The sequence below is a fragment of the Glycine max genome, chromosome 10 (genome assembly GCF_000004515.6).
Source record: "Glycine max cultivar Williams 82 chromosome 10, Glycine_max_v4.0, whole genome shotgun sequence".
Classification (NCBI taxonomy): domain Eukaryota; kingdom Viridiplantae; phylum Streptophyta; class Magnoliopsida; order Fabales; family Fabaceae; genus Glycine; species Glycine max.
Window position 1 is genome coordinate 21,337,336 of NC_038246.2, and position 15,239 is coordinate 21,352,574.

The 15,239-nt window shown below is 36.2% G+C and overlaps 1 protein-coding gene across 1 annotated transcript; it reads left to right on the forward strand.

Moving 5' to 3' along the window:
• The first annotated feature begins 2,562 nt into the window (after positions 1-2,562).
• LOC100794574 (putative elongation factor TypA-like SVR3, chloroplastic) lies at positions 2,563-13,727 on the forward strand. The gene is made up of 14 exons (XM_003535856.5): positions 2,563-2,967; positions 3,165-3,274; positions 3,789-3,992; positions 4,676-4,852; positions 5,140-5,292; positions 8,871-8,960; positions 9,625-9,759; positions 9,839-9,955; positions 10,147-10,298; positions 10,368-10,452; positions 11,454-11,548; positions 12,108-12,273; positions 12,368-12,563; positions 13,236-13,727. The coding sequence occupies exons 1-14, from the start codon at positions 2,742-2,744 to the stop codon at positions 13,370-13,372; spliced, it is 2,043 nt and encodes a 680-aa protein (XP_003535904.1). The 5' UTR covers positions 2,563-2,741; the 3' UTR covers positions 13,373-13,727.
• The last annotated feature ends 1,512 nt before the right edge of the window (positions 13,728-15,239 follow it).

A 15,239-nucleotide genomic window follows, 5' to 3' on the forward strand; every position in this document is an offset into this window, starting at 1 on the left:
TGAACAAAAAGTCTTATCCTCTCTAAAGTAAAATTGTCTTATCCTCTAAAATATTTCTTAGCCAAAACACTTACAATTCAATAAGAAATTATTTGAGTGCTTCATTGTACAGTCTATCTCTTTCAAGAGAGATTTCTTCTTCTCTTCTTCTTACTTCTGAAAAGGGATTAAGAGACCGGGGATCTCTTGTTGTAAAGTAATCTGAACACAAAGGAAGGATTTTCCTTATGTGGTTCAGAACTTGTAAAGGGTTTTTGCAAGAAAGTGGAACTCTCAAGCGGGTTGCTTGGGAACTGGACGTAGGCACAAGGGTATGGCCGAACCAGTATAAAACTGAGTTTTCACTTTCTCTTCCCTTAAACTCTTTTATTTATTGTTTCTTTTCATTTACATTCAGATTGATTATTTTGAATCATCATTTAGAAATTTATCTTTAAGGGAACTTGCATTAAAGTCAAAGTAGAATTTTAATTGGGAAAATAGTTGGTAATATCTTAATTCAACCCCCCCTTCTTAAGATATCTGAGGCCACTTGTCTAACAAGTTCCTGGAAAGCTCAAATACTATTACCACTCTTTTGAAATTCCATTAAAATCCTCATGATAAGCTGATCTAGGCTTTGATAAGGGAACAACTTCCCCCAAGTCATAGTTTGCTTCAGACAAATGTGACTTCTGTGGTAAATTTGATACTCCAAGTTCAAATGCATCCATAAGAAGAAACAAATGTCTAAGAGTACTAGCTATGTTGGACCCAAAATAGATATGAGTACCAAAATCTCAAATAGTGCATGTTGTAGATATCCTTGGTAGGAAAAAGCCAGGGTTTAAGCTGATATAGGACAATGGATGCTCACGACACATGATGGGGAAAGGTCTATGTTCCTAGACCTAAAGCCACATGAAGGAGGAGCAGTTGCCTTTGAAGGCATGGGTAAGGGAAAGATCTTTGGTATAGGAAAAGTTGGTATTCCTTCTCTAGCCTCTATAGACAATGTCTTATATGTTGAAGGTCTAAAATATAACCAACTTAGCATAAGTCAATTTTGTGATAGTGGCTATATTATTTCCTTCAACAAAGATAAGTGCATAGTCAAGACAGAAGATGACAAGTCTTTCTTTAGTGCCAGATGACACAACAATCTGTAGGAGATTGATATGAAAAATCTTAGTCAACAGAATGTAACATGTCTACTATCTAGAGAAGATGAAAGATGTCTTTAGCATAAAAGACTTGGGCATGTCAACTTAAAACATATTTCAAAATTATCCAAAAAGGATTTAGTTAAAGGATTGTCTAAGATCTGTTGGAAAACTTATTCTCTACGAAGCATGTCAGCAAGGGAAACAAATCAAAACTTCTTTTAAATCTAAAGATGTTGTTTCCACCTCCAGACTATTGCAGTTGTTGTGCATGGATCTATTTGTACCAACTAGAACATTGAGTTTGGGAGGAAAGAAGTATGACTTTGTCATAGTTGATGATTATTCAAGATATACATGGGTATACTTCCTTGCTTATAAGCAGAGTCTTTCAAGGTCTTTGTAATATTTTGTAAAAAATTCAAAATGAAAAAGGTTTTTGCATCTCTTCTATCATGAGTGACCATGGAACTGAGTTTGAAAATGCTAAGTTCAAATCATTATGTAAAAGGAATGGTAATTTCATATTCAAATTACTGGACAACAGAATAACTGAAACTATTATACTAACATTGGATCAATGTTGATGAATGCACATAGACCTAATAAGTCATATCTAAATACCTCACCATCCATGTTAGCCGGTGGTTATTTTGGCGTGTCAAAATATGCAAATTAAAATTTTAAAAAGAGTATGATAGAAAATGATTAACACTCAATAAATATAAAAATAAATTCCAAAAATAAATTCCAAAAATACTGTGAAACATAAAGTAATTATGTTTAAGATTTCTACTACTAAGCATGGCTGCATAGTAATTAGTTGCATAAATACTAAAGAAAATATTAAAAATATCAATGTTTCAAAAGTCAGTAGCATTAGTTATTTTAAGCACAACTAAAGATAACACTCATCCAATTCTAATTATATCCCACTTGCTTTGGCACATAAACTTAGTAACAAAAATTAACAAATTCATCACGAGCAGGAAATGTAATAGGCATTAACAAATTCAATGAGAACTAACAAGCCTCCTCTCTTTTTTCATAAGGCATTTTTAGATTTTATGACAAATAATTTCTATTTTCATTTCGTTTTTATTTATTGTCAAACTTTAAAATATAATTTGCAGGTTGAGAAATTATGTTATATATTTAAGAATAATTTTATATAAATTAATTTAACAATTAGTCTATGCATCACACACGAGTCACCCATCCAACTACTATACTATAATTGATTTTAGATTTTATTGAAAATAAAATAAAATAAATATAAAAGATTCGTGAAGCCAAAAAAAAGAAGAAGAGATTATGAGGGAGAAAAGACACTTTGATTGGTGATGTGGAGAAAAGTAGTCCGTAGAGGCATTGAGGGCGAAACACTATAAGGTCATTTCCCACAAATGATCGGTATCCATTCCTGGGCCACTAAAATTCTAGTTTCCTTTCGACGACACTTACAATAACAACAACAAAATCCATCACTAACAGCCTCATACTCATTTTCTTTCTTTTTTTTCTTTCCCTATCCCTCTCCCTCTCTTCTCTTCTTTGCAAGTCACCAACCAACCAAGAGAGTGAGTGAGTGAGGGAGCAATGGAGAAGATTGCAGCACTCGCTGCTAATACTATCCACACCCCTCTCTTACCCAACAACACCACTCTTCCAAAGACTTCATCTTTTCAACCCTTTTTTTCTAACCAGCTACTTGGCCTCCCCTTATCTTCTTCTTCATCTTCTGCTTCTTCTTTAACCGCCGCCAAACGGTTCTCTTGCAGGCCTATCAAGTGTTCCGTTTCCGAAGCCACAGAGCCCAAAACAGGTAATTAATTCCCATCGCATGTTGCTTGTTTTCGTATTTTGTGACATTGTGTACCATTTCTGCTTATAAGGTTCGGTTTTTCAAGATTCTTTTTTTCTTTTCTTTTTTGTTATTATTGTTTTTGTGTGTGGGGTGTCAATTAATCTGATTAGCTTGTTTTGTTTTGGTGGTTGTTGTTTTCATTTGCGTATATTTAGAGAAGAAGAGGCAATTGCTGAGAAGAGGGGATGTGAGGAACATAGCTATTGTTGCTCACGTTGACCATGGGAAAACTACTCTCGTTGATGCCATGCTCAAACAAACTAAGGTATTATTCATTGCATGGAATATGAGTTGAATTGAAGTAAATATTGTACTTTTGGTCTCCTTATTATTGTCATTTTGTGAATTTAGTTCCCCTTTTGTTATTTTTCCCTCGAATTCGGTCAATATTTAATAGAAGTGTTGATGTGGTGGTGTAGTAGAAACTAGAAAGTGATTTAGTGCCTTTTTATTTTTTGAGTTTGGTAGAATTGATTCTGATATAATTGATTTTGAACTGTTAAATAAATGCCATTAGAATGCATGTCCAAAATAATATCAGGTACAAATTTTATATTGAAACTTGTGTCAGTGCGTGGAGTTGATTTTGTTAGTAAATCAAACATGTATTTATTTCTATACAATTGTTGTGAATAGGAAAAGTTGTTTTTAGCGACTTGATAACATCTGTTGACTGGTTTAACCGTAGTTTCCACAGCAAAGTCATTTGGTTTGTTCTTGTAGAAAAGAGGGAAGGGTGGATGAAATTGATATGATAATGTGTGTTGAATTTTGTGCAGGTATTTCGTGATAATCAGTTTGTTCAGGAAAGGATAATGGACTCAAATGATTTGGAGCGTGAAAGAGGAATCACAATACTGAGTAAAAATACATCTGTCACTTATAAAGATGCAAAGATTAATATAATAGATACTCCAGGTCACTCTGATTTTGGTGGTGAAGTGGAGCGCATCTTGAATATGGTGGAAGGAATCCTTCTAGTGGTACTCCTACTCTTTTCCCATTTCCATAATAATCATCATGCATCTTGTTGTACCATTGAGTTGACCATGATGACTGATATTGACTATTAGTAACTACTCAAAGCTGGCTGCTTGTTACATTTCTTAGCTAAGAAAAGATGGTTTTCATTCCTGCACTTTTCCCTTTTCTGTTGTGTATTTTTGACCAAGGGAAAAGGGGGAAGGGGTGGTGGTTAGTGTCTTCAACACTTCCTTATCATGGGTATCTTATACAAACTAGTTTCAAGAACAAGAACAAGAACAAACAGGCTATGAAAAAACTGCTGTATTTGAAGAAGAAACTCATTTAACTTATATTCTAAATACAACAACAATGCCTTATCCCACTAGGTGAGGTCGGCTACTTATATTCTAAATGATTAATTTTATTCTCTTTCTTGTCTTGATGCCTAACATATTGCCATCATTGGTTTTCAATTTAAAAGGAATTTTAAATTGGTCACCATTTTATTCTTACAACTCAGACTGTACAAATATATCCTTATTCTTTAGGGGATATTTATCTATAACAACGATAGTTTGTTTTCCTCTATTAGAATTTTTCTTATACATTTTTTCTCATATATAAATACTTCATTTTTGTCCCTGGAATGCGGCTTCTTGTAATATGTAGGGTTTACCAAGCTGCTTTTTGTTTTATGTAGGTAGATTCTGTTGAAGGGCCAATGCCACAGACAAGATTTGTCTTGAAGAAGGCTTTAGAGTTTGGTCACTCAGTTGTCGTGGTTGTGAATAAAATAGATAGGCCATCTGCTCGCCCAGAATATGTTGTCAACTCTACTTTTGAACTCTTCATTGAATTAAATGCAACAGATGAACAGGTATGTCAGTGATCATATAACTTAGACAGTTGTAGTTTTCTGTGTTGTTTACAAATTGGGTTGGAGCTTGGAAGTTTGTCAGTAGTCAGAACTCTATGATTTCTTTCCCAATGATCTGTGGGAAGGTTATAAAGAAAGCTATTAGATTTTGAATGCTGTCTGCTGGTAAATTCGAACATATAATTAGTGTTTGAAAGATTATAATTGTTTCAGTATTATGAAAGATAATATTCTGTAAGTTTCATAGCTTTGTAATGTTTAATTTTTTTTTTTTTGTTTGCTTGCAGTGTGACTTTCAAGTAATATATGCAAGTGGTATAAAAGGGCAAGCAGGGTTGACTCCTGAAAATCTGGCAGAAGACCTTGGTCCATTGTTTGAATCTATCATTAGATGCATTCCTGGACCACGTATTGACAAAGATGGTGCCCTTCAAATGTTGGTAAGTAGTTACTAAATATATTGCTTCTTTTTTATAATGTTTAGCATATTTTTATACGTATTAATTTACCACCTTGGGGGAAACAGAAATAAAAAGAAGCAAATGATGATCATGACCAATTTATTTTGTGAGAAAATACGGAATGACAATCCTGTCTAATTTATACAACAACAACAACAACGCCTTATCCCACTAGGTGGGGTCGGCTACATGGATCAACTTCCGCCATAATGTTCTATCAAGTACCATACTTCTATCCAAATCATTAAGTTCGAGATCCTTTTTGATAACCTCTCTTATAGTCTTTTTGGGTCTTCCTCTGCCTCGAATTGTTTGTCTTCTCTCCATCTGGTTTACTCTCCTCACTACAGAGTCTACCGGTCTTCTCTCTACATGCCCAAACCACCTAAGTCTATTTTCCACCATCTTCTCTACAATAGGCGCTACTCCAACCCTCTCTCTAATAGCTTCGTTTCTAATTTTATCCTGTCGAGTCTTACCACACATCCACCGCAACATCCTCATCTCCGCTACACCTACTTTATTCTCATGTTGGCTCTTGACCGCCCAACATTCTGTTCCGTACAAAATCGCCGGTCTTACCGCAGTCCGATAAAACTTTCCCTTTAGCTTGATCGGTACCTTTGCATCACATAACACCCCCGATGCTTTTCTCCATTTCATCCATCCTGCTTGAATGCGATGATTCACATCCCCTTCAATTTCCCCATCATCCTGTATTACAGACCCAAGATATTTAAACCGTGTGACTTGAGGGATAATATGGTCTCCTATTTTCACCTCTGAGTTAGAAACCCTCCTTCTTTTGTTGAACTTACATTCCATATACTCTGATTTGCTTCTGCTTAGGCGAAAGCCATGTGTTTCTAGAGCTCGTCTCCAAGTTTCCAACCTCTCATTCAACTCCTCCCTCGACTCTCCAAGGAGGACTATGTCATATGCAAAAAGCATGCATCTCGGCGCTATCTCTTGGATTTGTTCCGTGAGGACATCCAGAATTAAGGTAAAAAGGTAGGGGCTAAGGGTTGACCCTTGATGTAAACCAATTGTGATGGGAAAATCGTCTGACTCTCCACCCTGTGTCCTAACACTAGTCGATACCCTATCATACATATCTTGGATAGCTCGAATATATGCAACCCTAACCCCTTTCTTCTCTAGAGCTTTCCACAAAATCTCTCTAGGCACTCTATCATACGCTTTCTCCAAGTCAATAAAAATCAAGTGCAAGTCTTGTTGGGCCATGCGATATTGCTCCATCACCCGCCGTAATAAATAAATCGCTTCCATGGTCGACCTTCCCGGCATGAAACCAAATTGATTCTCAGTAACTTGAGTCTCCTTTCTTAATCTCCGTTCGATCACTCTTTCCCATAATTTCATGGTATGACTCATGAGCTTGATTCCCCTATAATTTGCACAATTTTGTATATCCCCCTTGTTCTTATAGATTGGCACTAACGTGCTTCTCCTCCATTCCTCCAGCATGCATTTTGACCTCATAATTTCGTTAAAGAGTTCGGTGAGCCACTCAAGACCTCTATCTCCAAGAGTTTTCCACACTTCAATAGGTATGTTGTCTGGCCCCACCGCCTTACCATTACTCATTCTTTTCAACGCTTCCTTTACTTCCTGTTTCTGAATCCGACGATAGTACTTATAGTTCCGGTCCTCTTCTCTTGTGTCTAGACTGCTAGAATCATATCCATATCCATCATTAAATAAGTTGTGGAAATACGCCTTCCACCTTTCCTTGATATCTTTTTCATGCACTAAGACTTTGCCTTCTTCATCCTTAACACACTTTACTTGATCCAAATCTCTAGTCTTCCTCTCTCTACCCTTAGCAAGCCTATATATAGATCTTTCTCCGTCCCTGGTTCCTAGAGCTTGGTATAGTCCGTCAAAAGCTTGGGCTCTTGCCTCACTCACCGCCTTTTTGGTTTCATTTCTAGCTATCTTATACTTATCCCAAGTTTCAGAATTTCTACACCTAGACCACTCCTTGAAACACTCCTTTTTTACTCTAACTTTGCTCTGAACATTTTCATTCCACCACCACGATTCTTTACCCCTAGGTCCAAAACCTCTAGATTCACCCAACGTCTCTTTAGCCACTTTAATAATCTCTTGGGACATCTTGTTCCACATATCATTTGCACTTCCTTGTGATTGTCCACACCAACCCTCCCATATCTTTTGTTGGAAGATTCCTTGTTTCTCACCCTTCAAGTGCCACCATTTGATCCTTGGTGCTACCATAGGACTTCTTCTCTTTGTCCTATCTCTAATTCTTACATCCATAACCAAAACTCTATGTTGGGTAGTCAAGCTCTCTCCCGGGATAACTTTACAGTTCAAGCAATACTTCCTATCAGACTTCCTGATAAGAAAGAAATCTATCTGAGAACATGTCCCTCCACTTTTGTAAGTGATAAGATGTTCCTCTCTTTTCTTAAACCATGTATTGGCTATAGAAAGATCCAAAGCCTCCGAAAACTCCAAGATGGATTTACCCTCCCCATTCATCTCCCCTAGGCCAAAACCCCCATGCACCCCCTCAAAACCTCTAGCCACGCTACCTACATGTCCATTGAGATCCCCTCCTAGGAAAACTTTCTCTCCTTGGGGTATATCCTGAAGTACCCCTTCTAGATCCTCCCAAAATTTTACCTTAAAGTGTTCTGCTAACCCAACCTGAGGTGCGTACCCACTAATAACATTAAAGGTGTCCTGTCCCACTACCAATTTTAAGACTATGATACGATCTCCTACTCTTCTTACATCCACGACATCCTTCTTCCACTCCTTGTCCACAATAATCCCTACCCCATTTCTTGATCTGATTTTTCCCGTATACCACAGCTTAAATCCCGAGTTGTCTAATTCTTTCGCTTTTTCACCTGTCCACTTAGTTTCTTGTAGGCACATAAAATTGATCTTCCTCCTCACCATAACATCCACTATTTCCATAGATTTTCCAGTAAGTGTGCCTATATTCCATGTACCAAAGCGAATCCTCCTGTCATGAACTAGCTTCTTTACCCACACCCGTTCACGAAAATGTGGGAACCCTTGCTTACTTTTCACTACATCCGGGCGGCGATGCAGCGGCCCTTGCTCTTTTGACACTGTACTCGAGCCATACAGCGCGTTGCTTCCGGGCAACGACCTAGCATTCACATTATTACGTAATTGATCCATGTCATAGAGATTCGACAAAGTTTAACGTTGGCTGTCGAAAGCCTAACACAACCCTCTCCTTTTATCCGGGCTTGGGACCGGCTAAGAATAGCAAAGCTACCCTAGGCAGGATTACAATCCTGTCTAATTTATATGGAGATAATGTCATTTCTGTATCTAACATGGTCATTTATGAAGTTTGTAGGATCTACTTTGCAGTCCATTATCATTTGTAACAGAGCATAAAAAAATTTAAAATACTAGATGAGTCTTAATATTAAACATGATAGTGAACAATTTTGTGTGAGGAAGATTCATAAATGTGTATACAAGATTTAATTTGTAGTTTTTCCATATGCTTATTTGTCTACTAGGTTACAAATATTGAGTATGATGAACATAAAGGGCGCATAGCAATTGGGCGTGTGCAAGCTGGAGTTTTAGAAAAAGGCTTGGATGTTCGAGTGAGTATTCCTTTTCCTTTATTTTTGTTCTTCATTTTTGTGAATTCCTCCATACTAACACATTACCTTTTACTTACATTGAGTTTATATTGCTAGGGATAAATATTTTTGAATAATAAGTGAAGTTTATTAACTTTATAACTACATTTTAAGTCTCAGACTCACTTCTCTAACTCAATTTTTTTTAGTTTTGGCGGGAGGTTGAGTAGACATTATTGAGGACTTCATTTCAGTTTTGTATAACCATTTTGTTTTGAAGTCCAGGAAGTAGATAATTTTAATCTGCTTATGATAGTAAGAGACCTCCAATTAAATAGGTCTATGTAAGGAGAGTTAGAAGAGTGACAGGGGATTCTTAGAAACAGGACACTTACTGTAATAATTAGTTAGTTATGACAACAACAATAGAAAAATAGAAAGAGATAGAGTGTGTTACTGTGTTAGGGCCATGGAATGATGTTGAGTAGGTAATTGTGGGAGAGGTCTCAATCTCTCGAGCATCCAGGGAAATCACATTCTTGCTGTACAGTACCCTATTCTTTATACTGTTCTACATTGGATCAGTGATTGGGAATTAGGGATTTGATCTATAAAATATCATTTCATTCTAATATATTCTGATTCAGTTTCTATCAGAACACCACTTATTGATTGATTTTGTCAGGTATGTACTTCAGATGATTCATGTAGATATGGAAGAGTTACTGAGCTTTATGTGTATGACAAATTCAATAGGGTCCCTGCAAATAAGGTGGAGGCAGGAGATATATGTGCAGTATGTGGAATTACTGATATTCAGGTAAAGATTGAGGATTTTGGATAGAGTGCATAATCTTGTTTTACAGTAACCTCATTAACCTTTACCATTCTGTAATCAGATCGGGGAGACAATTGCTGATAAAGTATCTGGGAAACCACTACCTTCAATCAAGGTGGAAGAACCAACAGTGAAAATGTCTTTCTCCATAAACACTTCACCTTTTGTTGGCCGTGAGGTATATCAAATTATCTATAGATTAATACTTTATTGCCATAAAAAGTTCTGTTATCTTTTACTGTGTGGATATCCTGATTCTGTCTGTTTGGGACAACAATTGCTCTTAGGTTCAGTTTTCTTTGTAATAGTGCAAGTTGTGCTTTCACAGCTAGGTAAGATACCAGCTAAAACATGTTTGTTAATTTTCAGGGAAAGTATGTTACTAGTAGGAATTTAAGGGACAGGCTTTATCGTGAACTTGAGCGGAATCTGGCTATGAAAGTTGAAGATGGTGAAACAGCTGATACATTTGTTGTCAGTGGGCGTGGAACTTTGCATATCACCATACTTATAGAAAATATGTAAGCATATGAATATTCCATTTCTTGTTAATTATTGTTCAAGTTCTTTAAATAATATTGCAACTGCAGGCGAAGAGAAGGATATGAATTCATGGTTGGGCCTCCCAAAGTTATCAACAAGAAGGTGGATGAAAAACTGTTGGAACCGTATGAGGTGATTTCTCAATCCATTTGTTATTGCTTTTCAAAAGCAAAAAGTCCAAAGTTGATATGACAATGCATGAGTTAGAGTCTTATTTGACAGACCTTGAAATCTAGTTGTTTTTCCTGAGAACTGACATGCTTATTTGAGACATAAAAAACTAGCTTAATTATCATGATTAATTGCTTTGTTTTATGCTGTGTCCTGTTTTATGAAGGTCAGTCTGACCTTATAAATATTCCGATGCTAATCTATTATGTATGTGAATGCATCAAAGTCTCTTGTGTTTTATGAAAAGCATATGAATGATCCTGAAAATGTGATAGCCTTTTAATACGTTTTCTTTTTCAATTTTTACTTTCCTATAAAATAGCTTTTAAGTAACTTCTACTTGCAAAATCAACATTGTTGATTATACACAGATGATGTCATATGGGAAATCTCTATTCATTGTTTTGATATTTTCCTGTACATGATTGTGTTTGAACATGAATATTACAATTATATCCTGGAACTTTTTTTTTCCTGCTAAATATTGGATTTGGAACTGCTAGTTCAAGTTTTTTGGTGCTTGAAAATTCTTAATCATAAGTTACCCAGTATTTTGCTAAACAGTTGAACACATTGTTTGAATGGGATAAAATAGAGTGAAAGGATATATGATAGAAATATAGGGCTTTTAGCTTTTTGATCGGGAGAAAAATGGGGAGAGAGTGTTTTATAAAAGGCACAGCCAAATAATTTCTCCTCTCATTTTTATCTTCTATTTCTCCCATTCTTCTTCCCTACATAAGAGAAAAATTCTTCACTTTCTTTTTTCTACTTGTTATACTCATCCAAACAAAGCGAAGAGAAATTTCTTAGTTTCTTTTTCATTTTAATCCATAGGAACAATATATCTTTTCCACTATATTTCTCTCTTTCCTTTCTTTGCTTCCTATTTTTTTATTATCCAAACAAAGAATAAATTTATTCTCATTTATTACATGTTTTAATAAGAGGAATTGCTGCAGATTGCAACTGTGGAGGTACCAGAAGAGCACATGGGAGCTGTTGTTGAACTTCTTGGCAAGAGACGAGGACAAATGTTCGATATGCAAGGAGTTGGGTGTGTAAATTTCTTTCTTTGCTTCTATTTTGAACGTGATATATTTTAGAACCGATGTTATACTGTTATGGAAACAAAGCATTGAAGTAAAGCAAAATTTCTAAGACAATCATCATCATCCTCATGTCATGGCAAGGAGTTAGCATTGAAGTAAAGCAAAATTTCTAAGAGAATCATCAATCAATCACAGAATGCCTATATCCAAACTATTTTTCTTTGCTTATGATGTCTCATGTCATCATGTGGATTGCTTTATTCATTTATTTATTTTGGCTCTGTATAATATCCTCATTTACCTGCATCCTAATTTTTTTAGAAACATTGTCATGCGGTCATGCCAATGTTATATCCAATGCCCATGCTTGTCTCTGTCAGGTTGTAATTCACATGCTTGTATTATATCAAAATCTAATCCGTTAATTTTCTACACTATTATTATCAATGGATATCTCACTCCCTTAACTCTACAGTGCATTTTATACTACAGTTTAGAATATCTGTATCGACTAGACTAATGTAGCATTTGATCTGATACTGACAACATTTATTTCTCTATTAGATTGGAAGGAACTACACTACTCAAATATAAGATCCCAACCCGTGGCCTTCTTGGATTGCGGAATTCAATTTTAACTGCCTCCCGAGGGACTGCTATTCTCAACACTGTTTTTGATAGCTATGGGCCTTGGGCTGGTGAAATTAGTACTCGGGATCAAGGCTCATTGGTAATGTTTGCATTATAAACATTATTATCTGTAGCATGGTACTCCACGGTGCCATTGTTTCCTCCATTCATTAATGATAGTTATGGAATTTCAGGTTGCTTTTGAGGATGGAACAAGTACTTCTTATGCAATCTCTAGTTCACAGGAGAGGGGACAGATGTTTATTGGTCCTGGAGTGGATGTTTATAAAGGTCAAATTGTTGGCATCCATCAGCGACCTGGGGACTTGTCCTTGAATGTTTGCAAGAAGAAAGCTGCAACCAACATACGTTCCAACAAGGAACAAACAGGTGAGTGACAAGCAGCTCCAGTGCAATTACCTTGTTATCGTATATGAAATGCACATTCAAATAAGAGGGTTTGATACTATTTAGTTCCTTAAACCAGTGTTAAACTGACTTAAGATGATTTACTCTTTTAATTAATTTTAATTCAAATAAAAGGGTTTGATACTATTGGAGGAATACTGCTACTTTAATAATCATGGTTTATCTCAAGCTATTTTGCGTGCTAGTATTTCTTAACTGCTTTAAGAAAGATCTTACATCGAATTCTGATGTGACTATAGGAGCAACATAGCCTCAATCAGATGTGTGTTATTTTTGTTCTTTTTCGCAATACTATTCCTTTTATGATTCTTGCAAATTATTTGCTTGAATAATTAAAAAACTGTTATTGAAAATTATTTTATTATCTGAATCCAAGGCACCCTGTACTTGGTAAACACATTCTAAGGTCCAATACATAATTACTGTTATGTAATTATACAAAGCTGTTGAATGAATAGGCTTTTCAGAGTATGTTTGGTTTATGTATCCCAGGTTGACAACATTATGTAAGCCTGAATTGTGATTATATATTTGACTAGTCTATTATTATTGTGCAACTTCACATTCACTCATGCATAATAGTAGTTTTCTAATAATCAAGGAAGTTCTAATTTACTTTATTCCCTTATGCAGTGATTCTTGATACGCCATTGGACTATAGTCTGGATGACTGCATTGAATACATCCAAGAAGATGAACTAGTAGAGGTCACCCCCGCAAGTATCCGAATGTCCAAGAATCCAAAAATTACAAACAAGAAAACAAGGTAGACTTTCACCGTGAAGCTGTAACTTGCAAATGCTTTTTGAGTTAACCAGTTACCGCTGGTGTGCTGAAGCGCATAACTCATTAATGTGTTGCTGCTAAAGTGACGAAGAAGTAAATCATTACCATTGATGTAATGTCACATATATTCTTCCAAAGATGCAGACAGTATAGGAGCTGGCTGAAAGCCGTATTCATTATAGATATTGGTCATCACAGTTGATTAAAGGGATGAAGTTACACTGAATTTTGTTCAATTTGTAAAGTCTATATATTAGCAGTAAGGAACAAGATATTAATTCTTCATCATATGGTTATTGATTGGAGAATAGCAATGCAACACCTTGGTTAAATTTCCAATGAGATTTCTAATGCATTCTCTGATTTTTTTAATTACCTCACCAACTTTAATATGTTATGCTATGTTATGCTATATGTCTCTGAATGAGTGACAAACTGTCCCTTTTGCCTTTGGTATATTGGCTAGTATCTTATGAAGCAGTAGAGGTCACTTATGCCGTTGGAAATATTTCAAGCAAGACTACCAGATTTTGCCATTAAATTCATGAGTGATGGGAAACTTTCCTCGTTATGAATGTAATGAAAATAGTTTGGGATCATACTAGATTTTTATTTATTTTTTTGCGAACATGTTGAAACAAATTTTATTAACGTGCTCATTATTTATATATTCCTTAAATTAAGAAATCAGTAAGTAATTTAATGGTTTTTGAGAGGATTAATCTACCATGAAGTGCTTGATTGTAGACAATCAAGCAGTTGGGGCAATTGCTACCTGCACTTCCATAGTTGCTTCCAGCACTTAATCTGGAATGTAAAATTACATTCTAGATAATGTAATTTTACATTATGGATCAAGTGCTCCTGAAGCTTAAAAAGGTGCATGAAGTAATTATGGTGGTGCAAGAAGTGCCTTAATTGGATCCAGCAAGGCCTATTTAAGTTGTGTTCAATAAGTTTAGGGAATACTAATGTCTCTCCCCCTCTTCTTCCTGGTGACCCCCACCTTCTTGACACCCCTTTCCCAACTCCTGACCCCCACCTTCTTGACACCCCTTTCCCAACTCCTTCCCTTGCTATGCCCCAATCCATCTCTCAAATCTTTCCAACTCCTTTCAACTCCTTCTTATCTCCTCATTTCCTTCTTAACCCTTTCCCAAACCTTCCCAACTTTTTTCCATCTCATTTCCTTCTTAACCTTCTCTCAAACCTTTGTTTCCAACCCCCACCCCCTCTTCTTCCTCAATCTTACCTGTGCCCCCCACCTTCCTGACACCCCTTTCCCAACTCCTTCCCTTGCTATGCCCCAACCCATCTCCCAAACCTTTCTAACTCCTTCCTATCTTCCTATCTCCTCATTTCCTTCTTAATCCTTTCTCAACCCTTCTCAACTCTTTTCCATCTCATTTCCTTCTTAACCTTCTCTCAAACCTTTGTTTCCTAAATCCTTCGTGCTCTCCTTCTAGTTCACTCCTCCATCTGGTATTTTTTTTGTCTGCCTTCGTTGACAATTCTTCCATTATGTTATATATACTTTTACAACAGAATCACGATTTCATTTGTTCTTTTTTTTTTGTTGTTGTTGAATGACACCACTGTGACATCTTGGAAATTTCTACCCGGAATTTTGTAAACGATGCATTTTGAATGATTATATATATAAGTATTATTCTGATGAGAATCATGAAACTGGCCAAATACAGGCTAAAGGCCCAAGTGGAGAAGAACGAAGGCCCAAGTGGAGAAGGACAAAGCCCCCGAGTGGAGAAGGATGAAGGCCCAAGTGGAGAAGGATGAAGGCCCAGAGGCAGAGACACTATCAAGACTATTAATTATTGCTGAAGGCCCAAG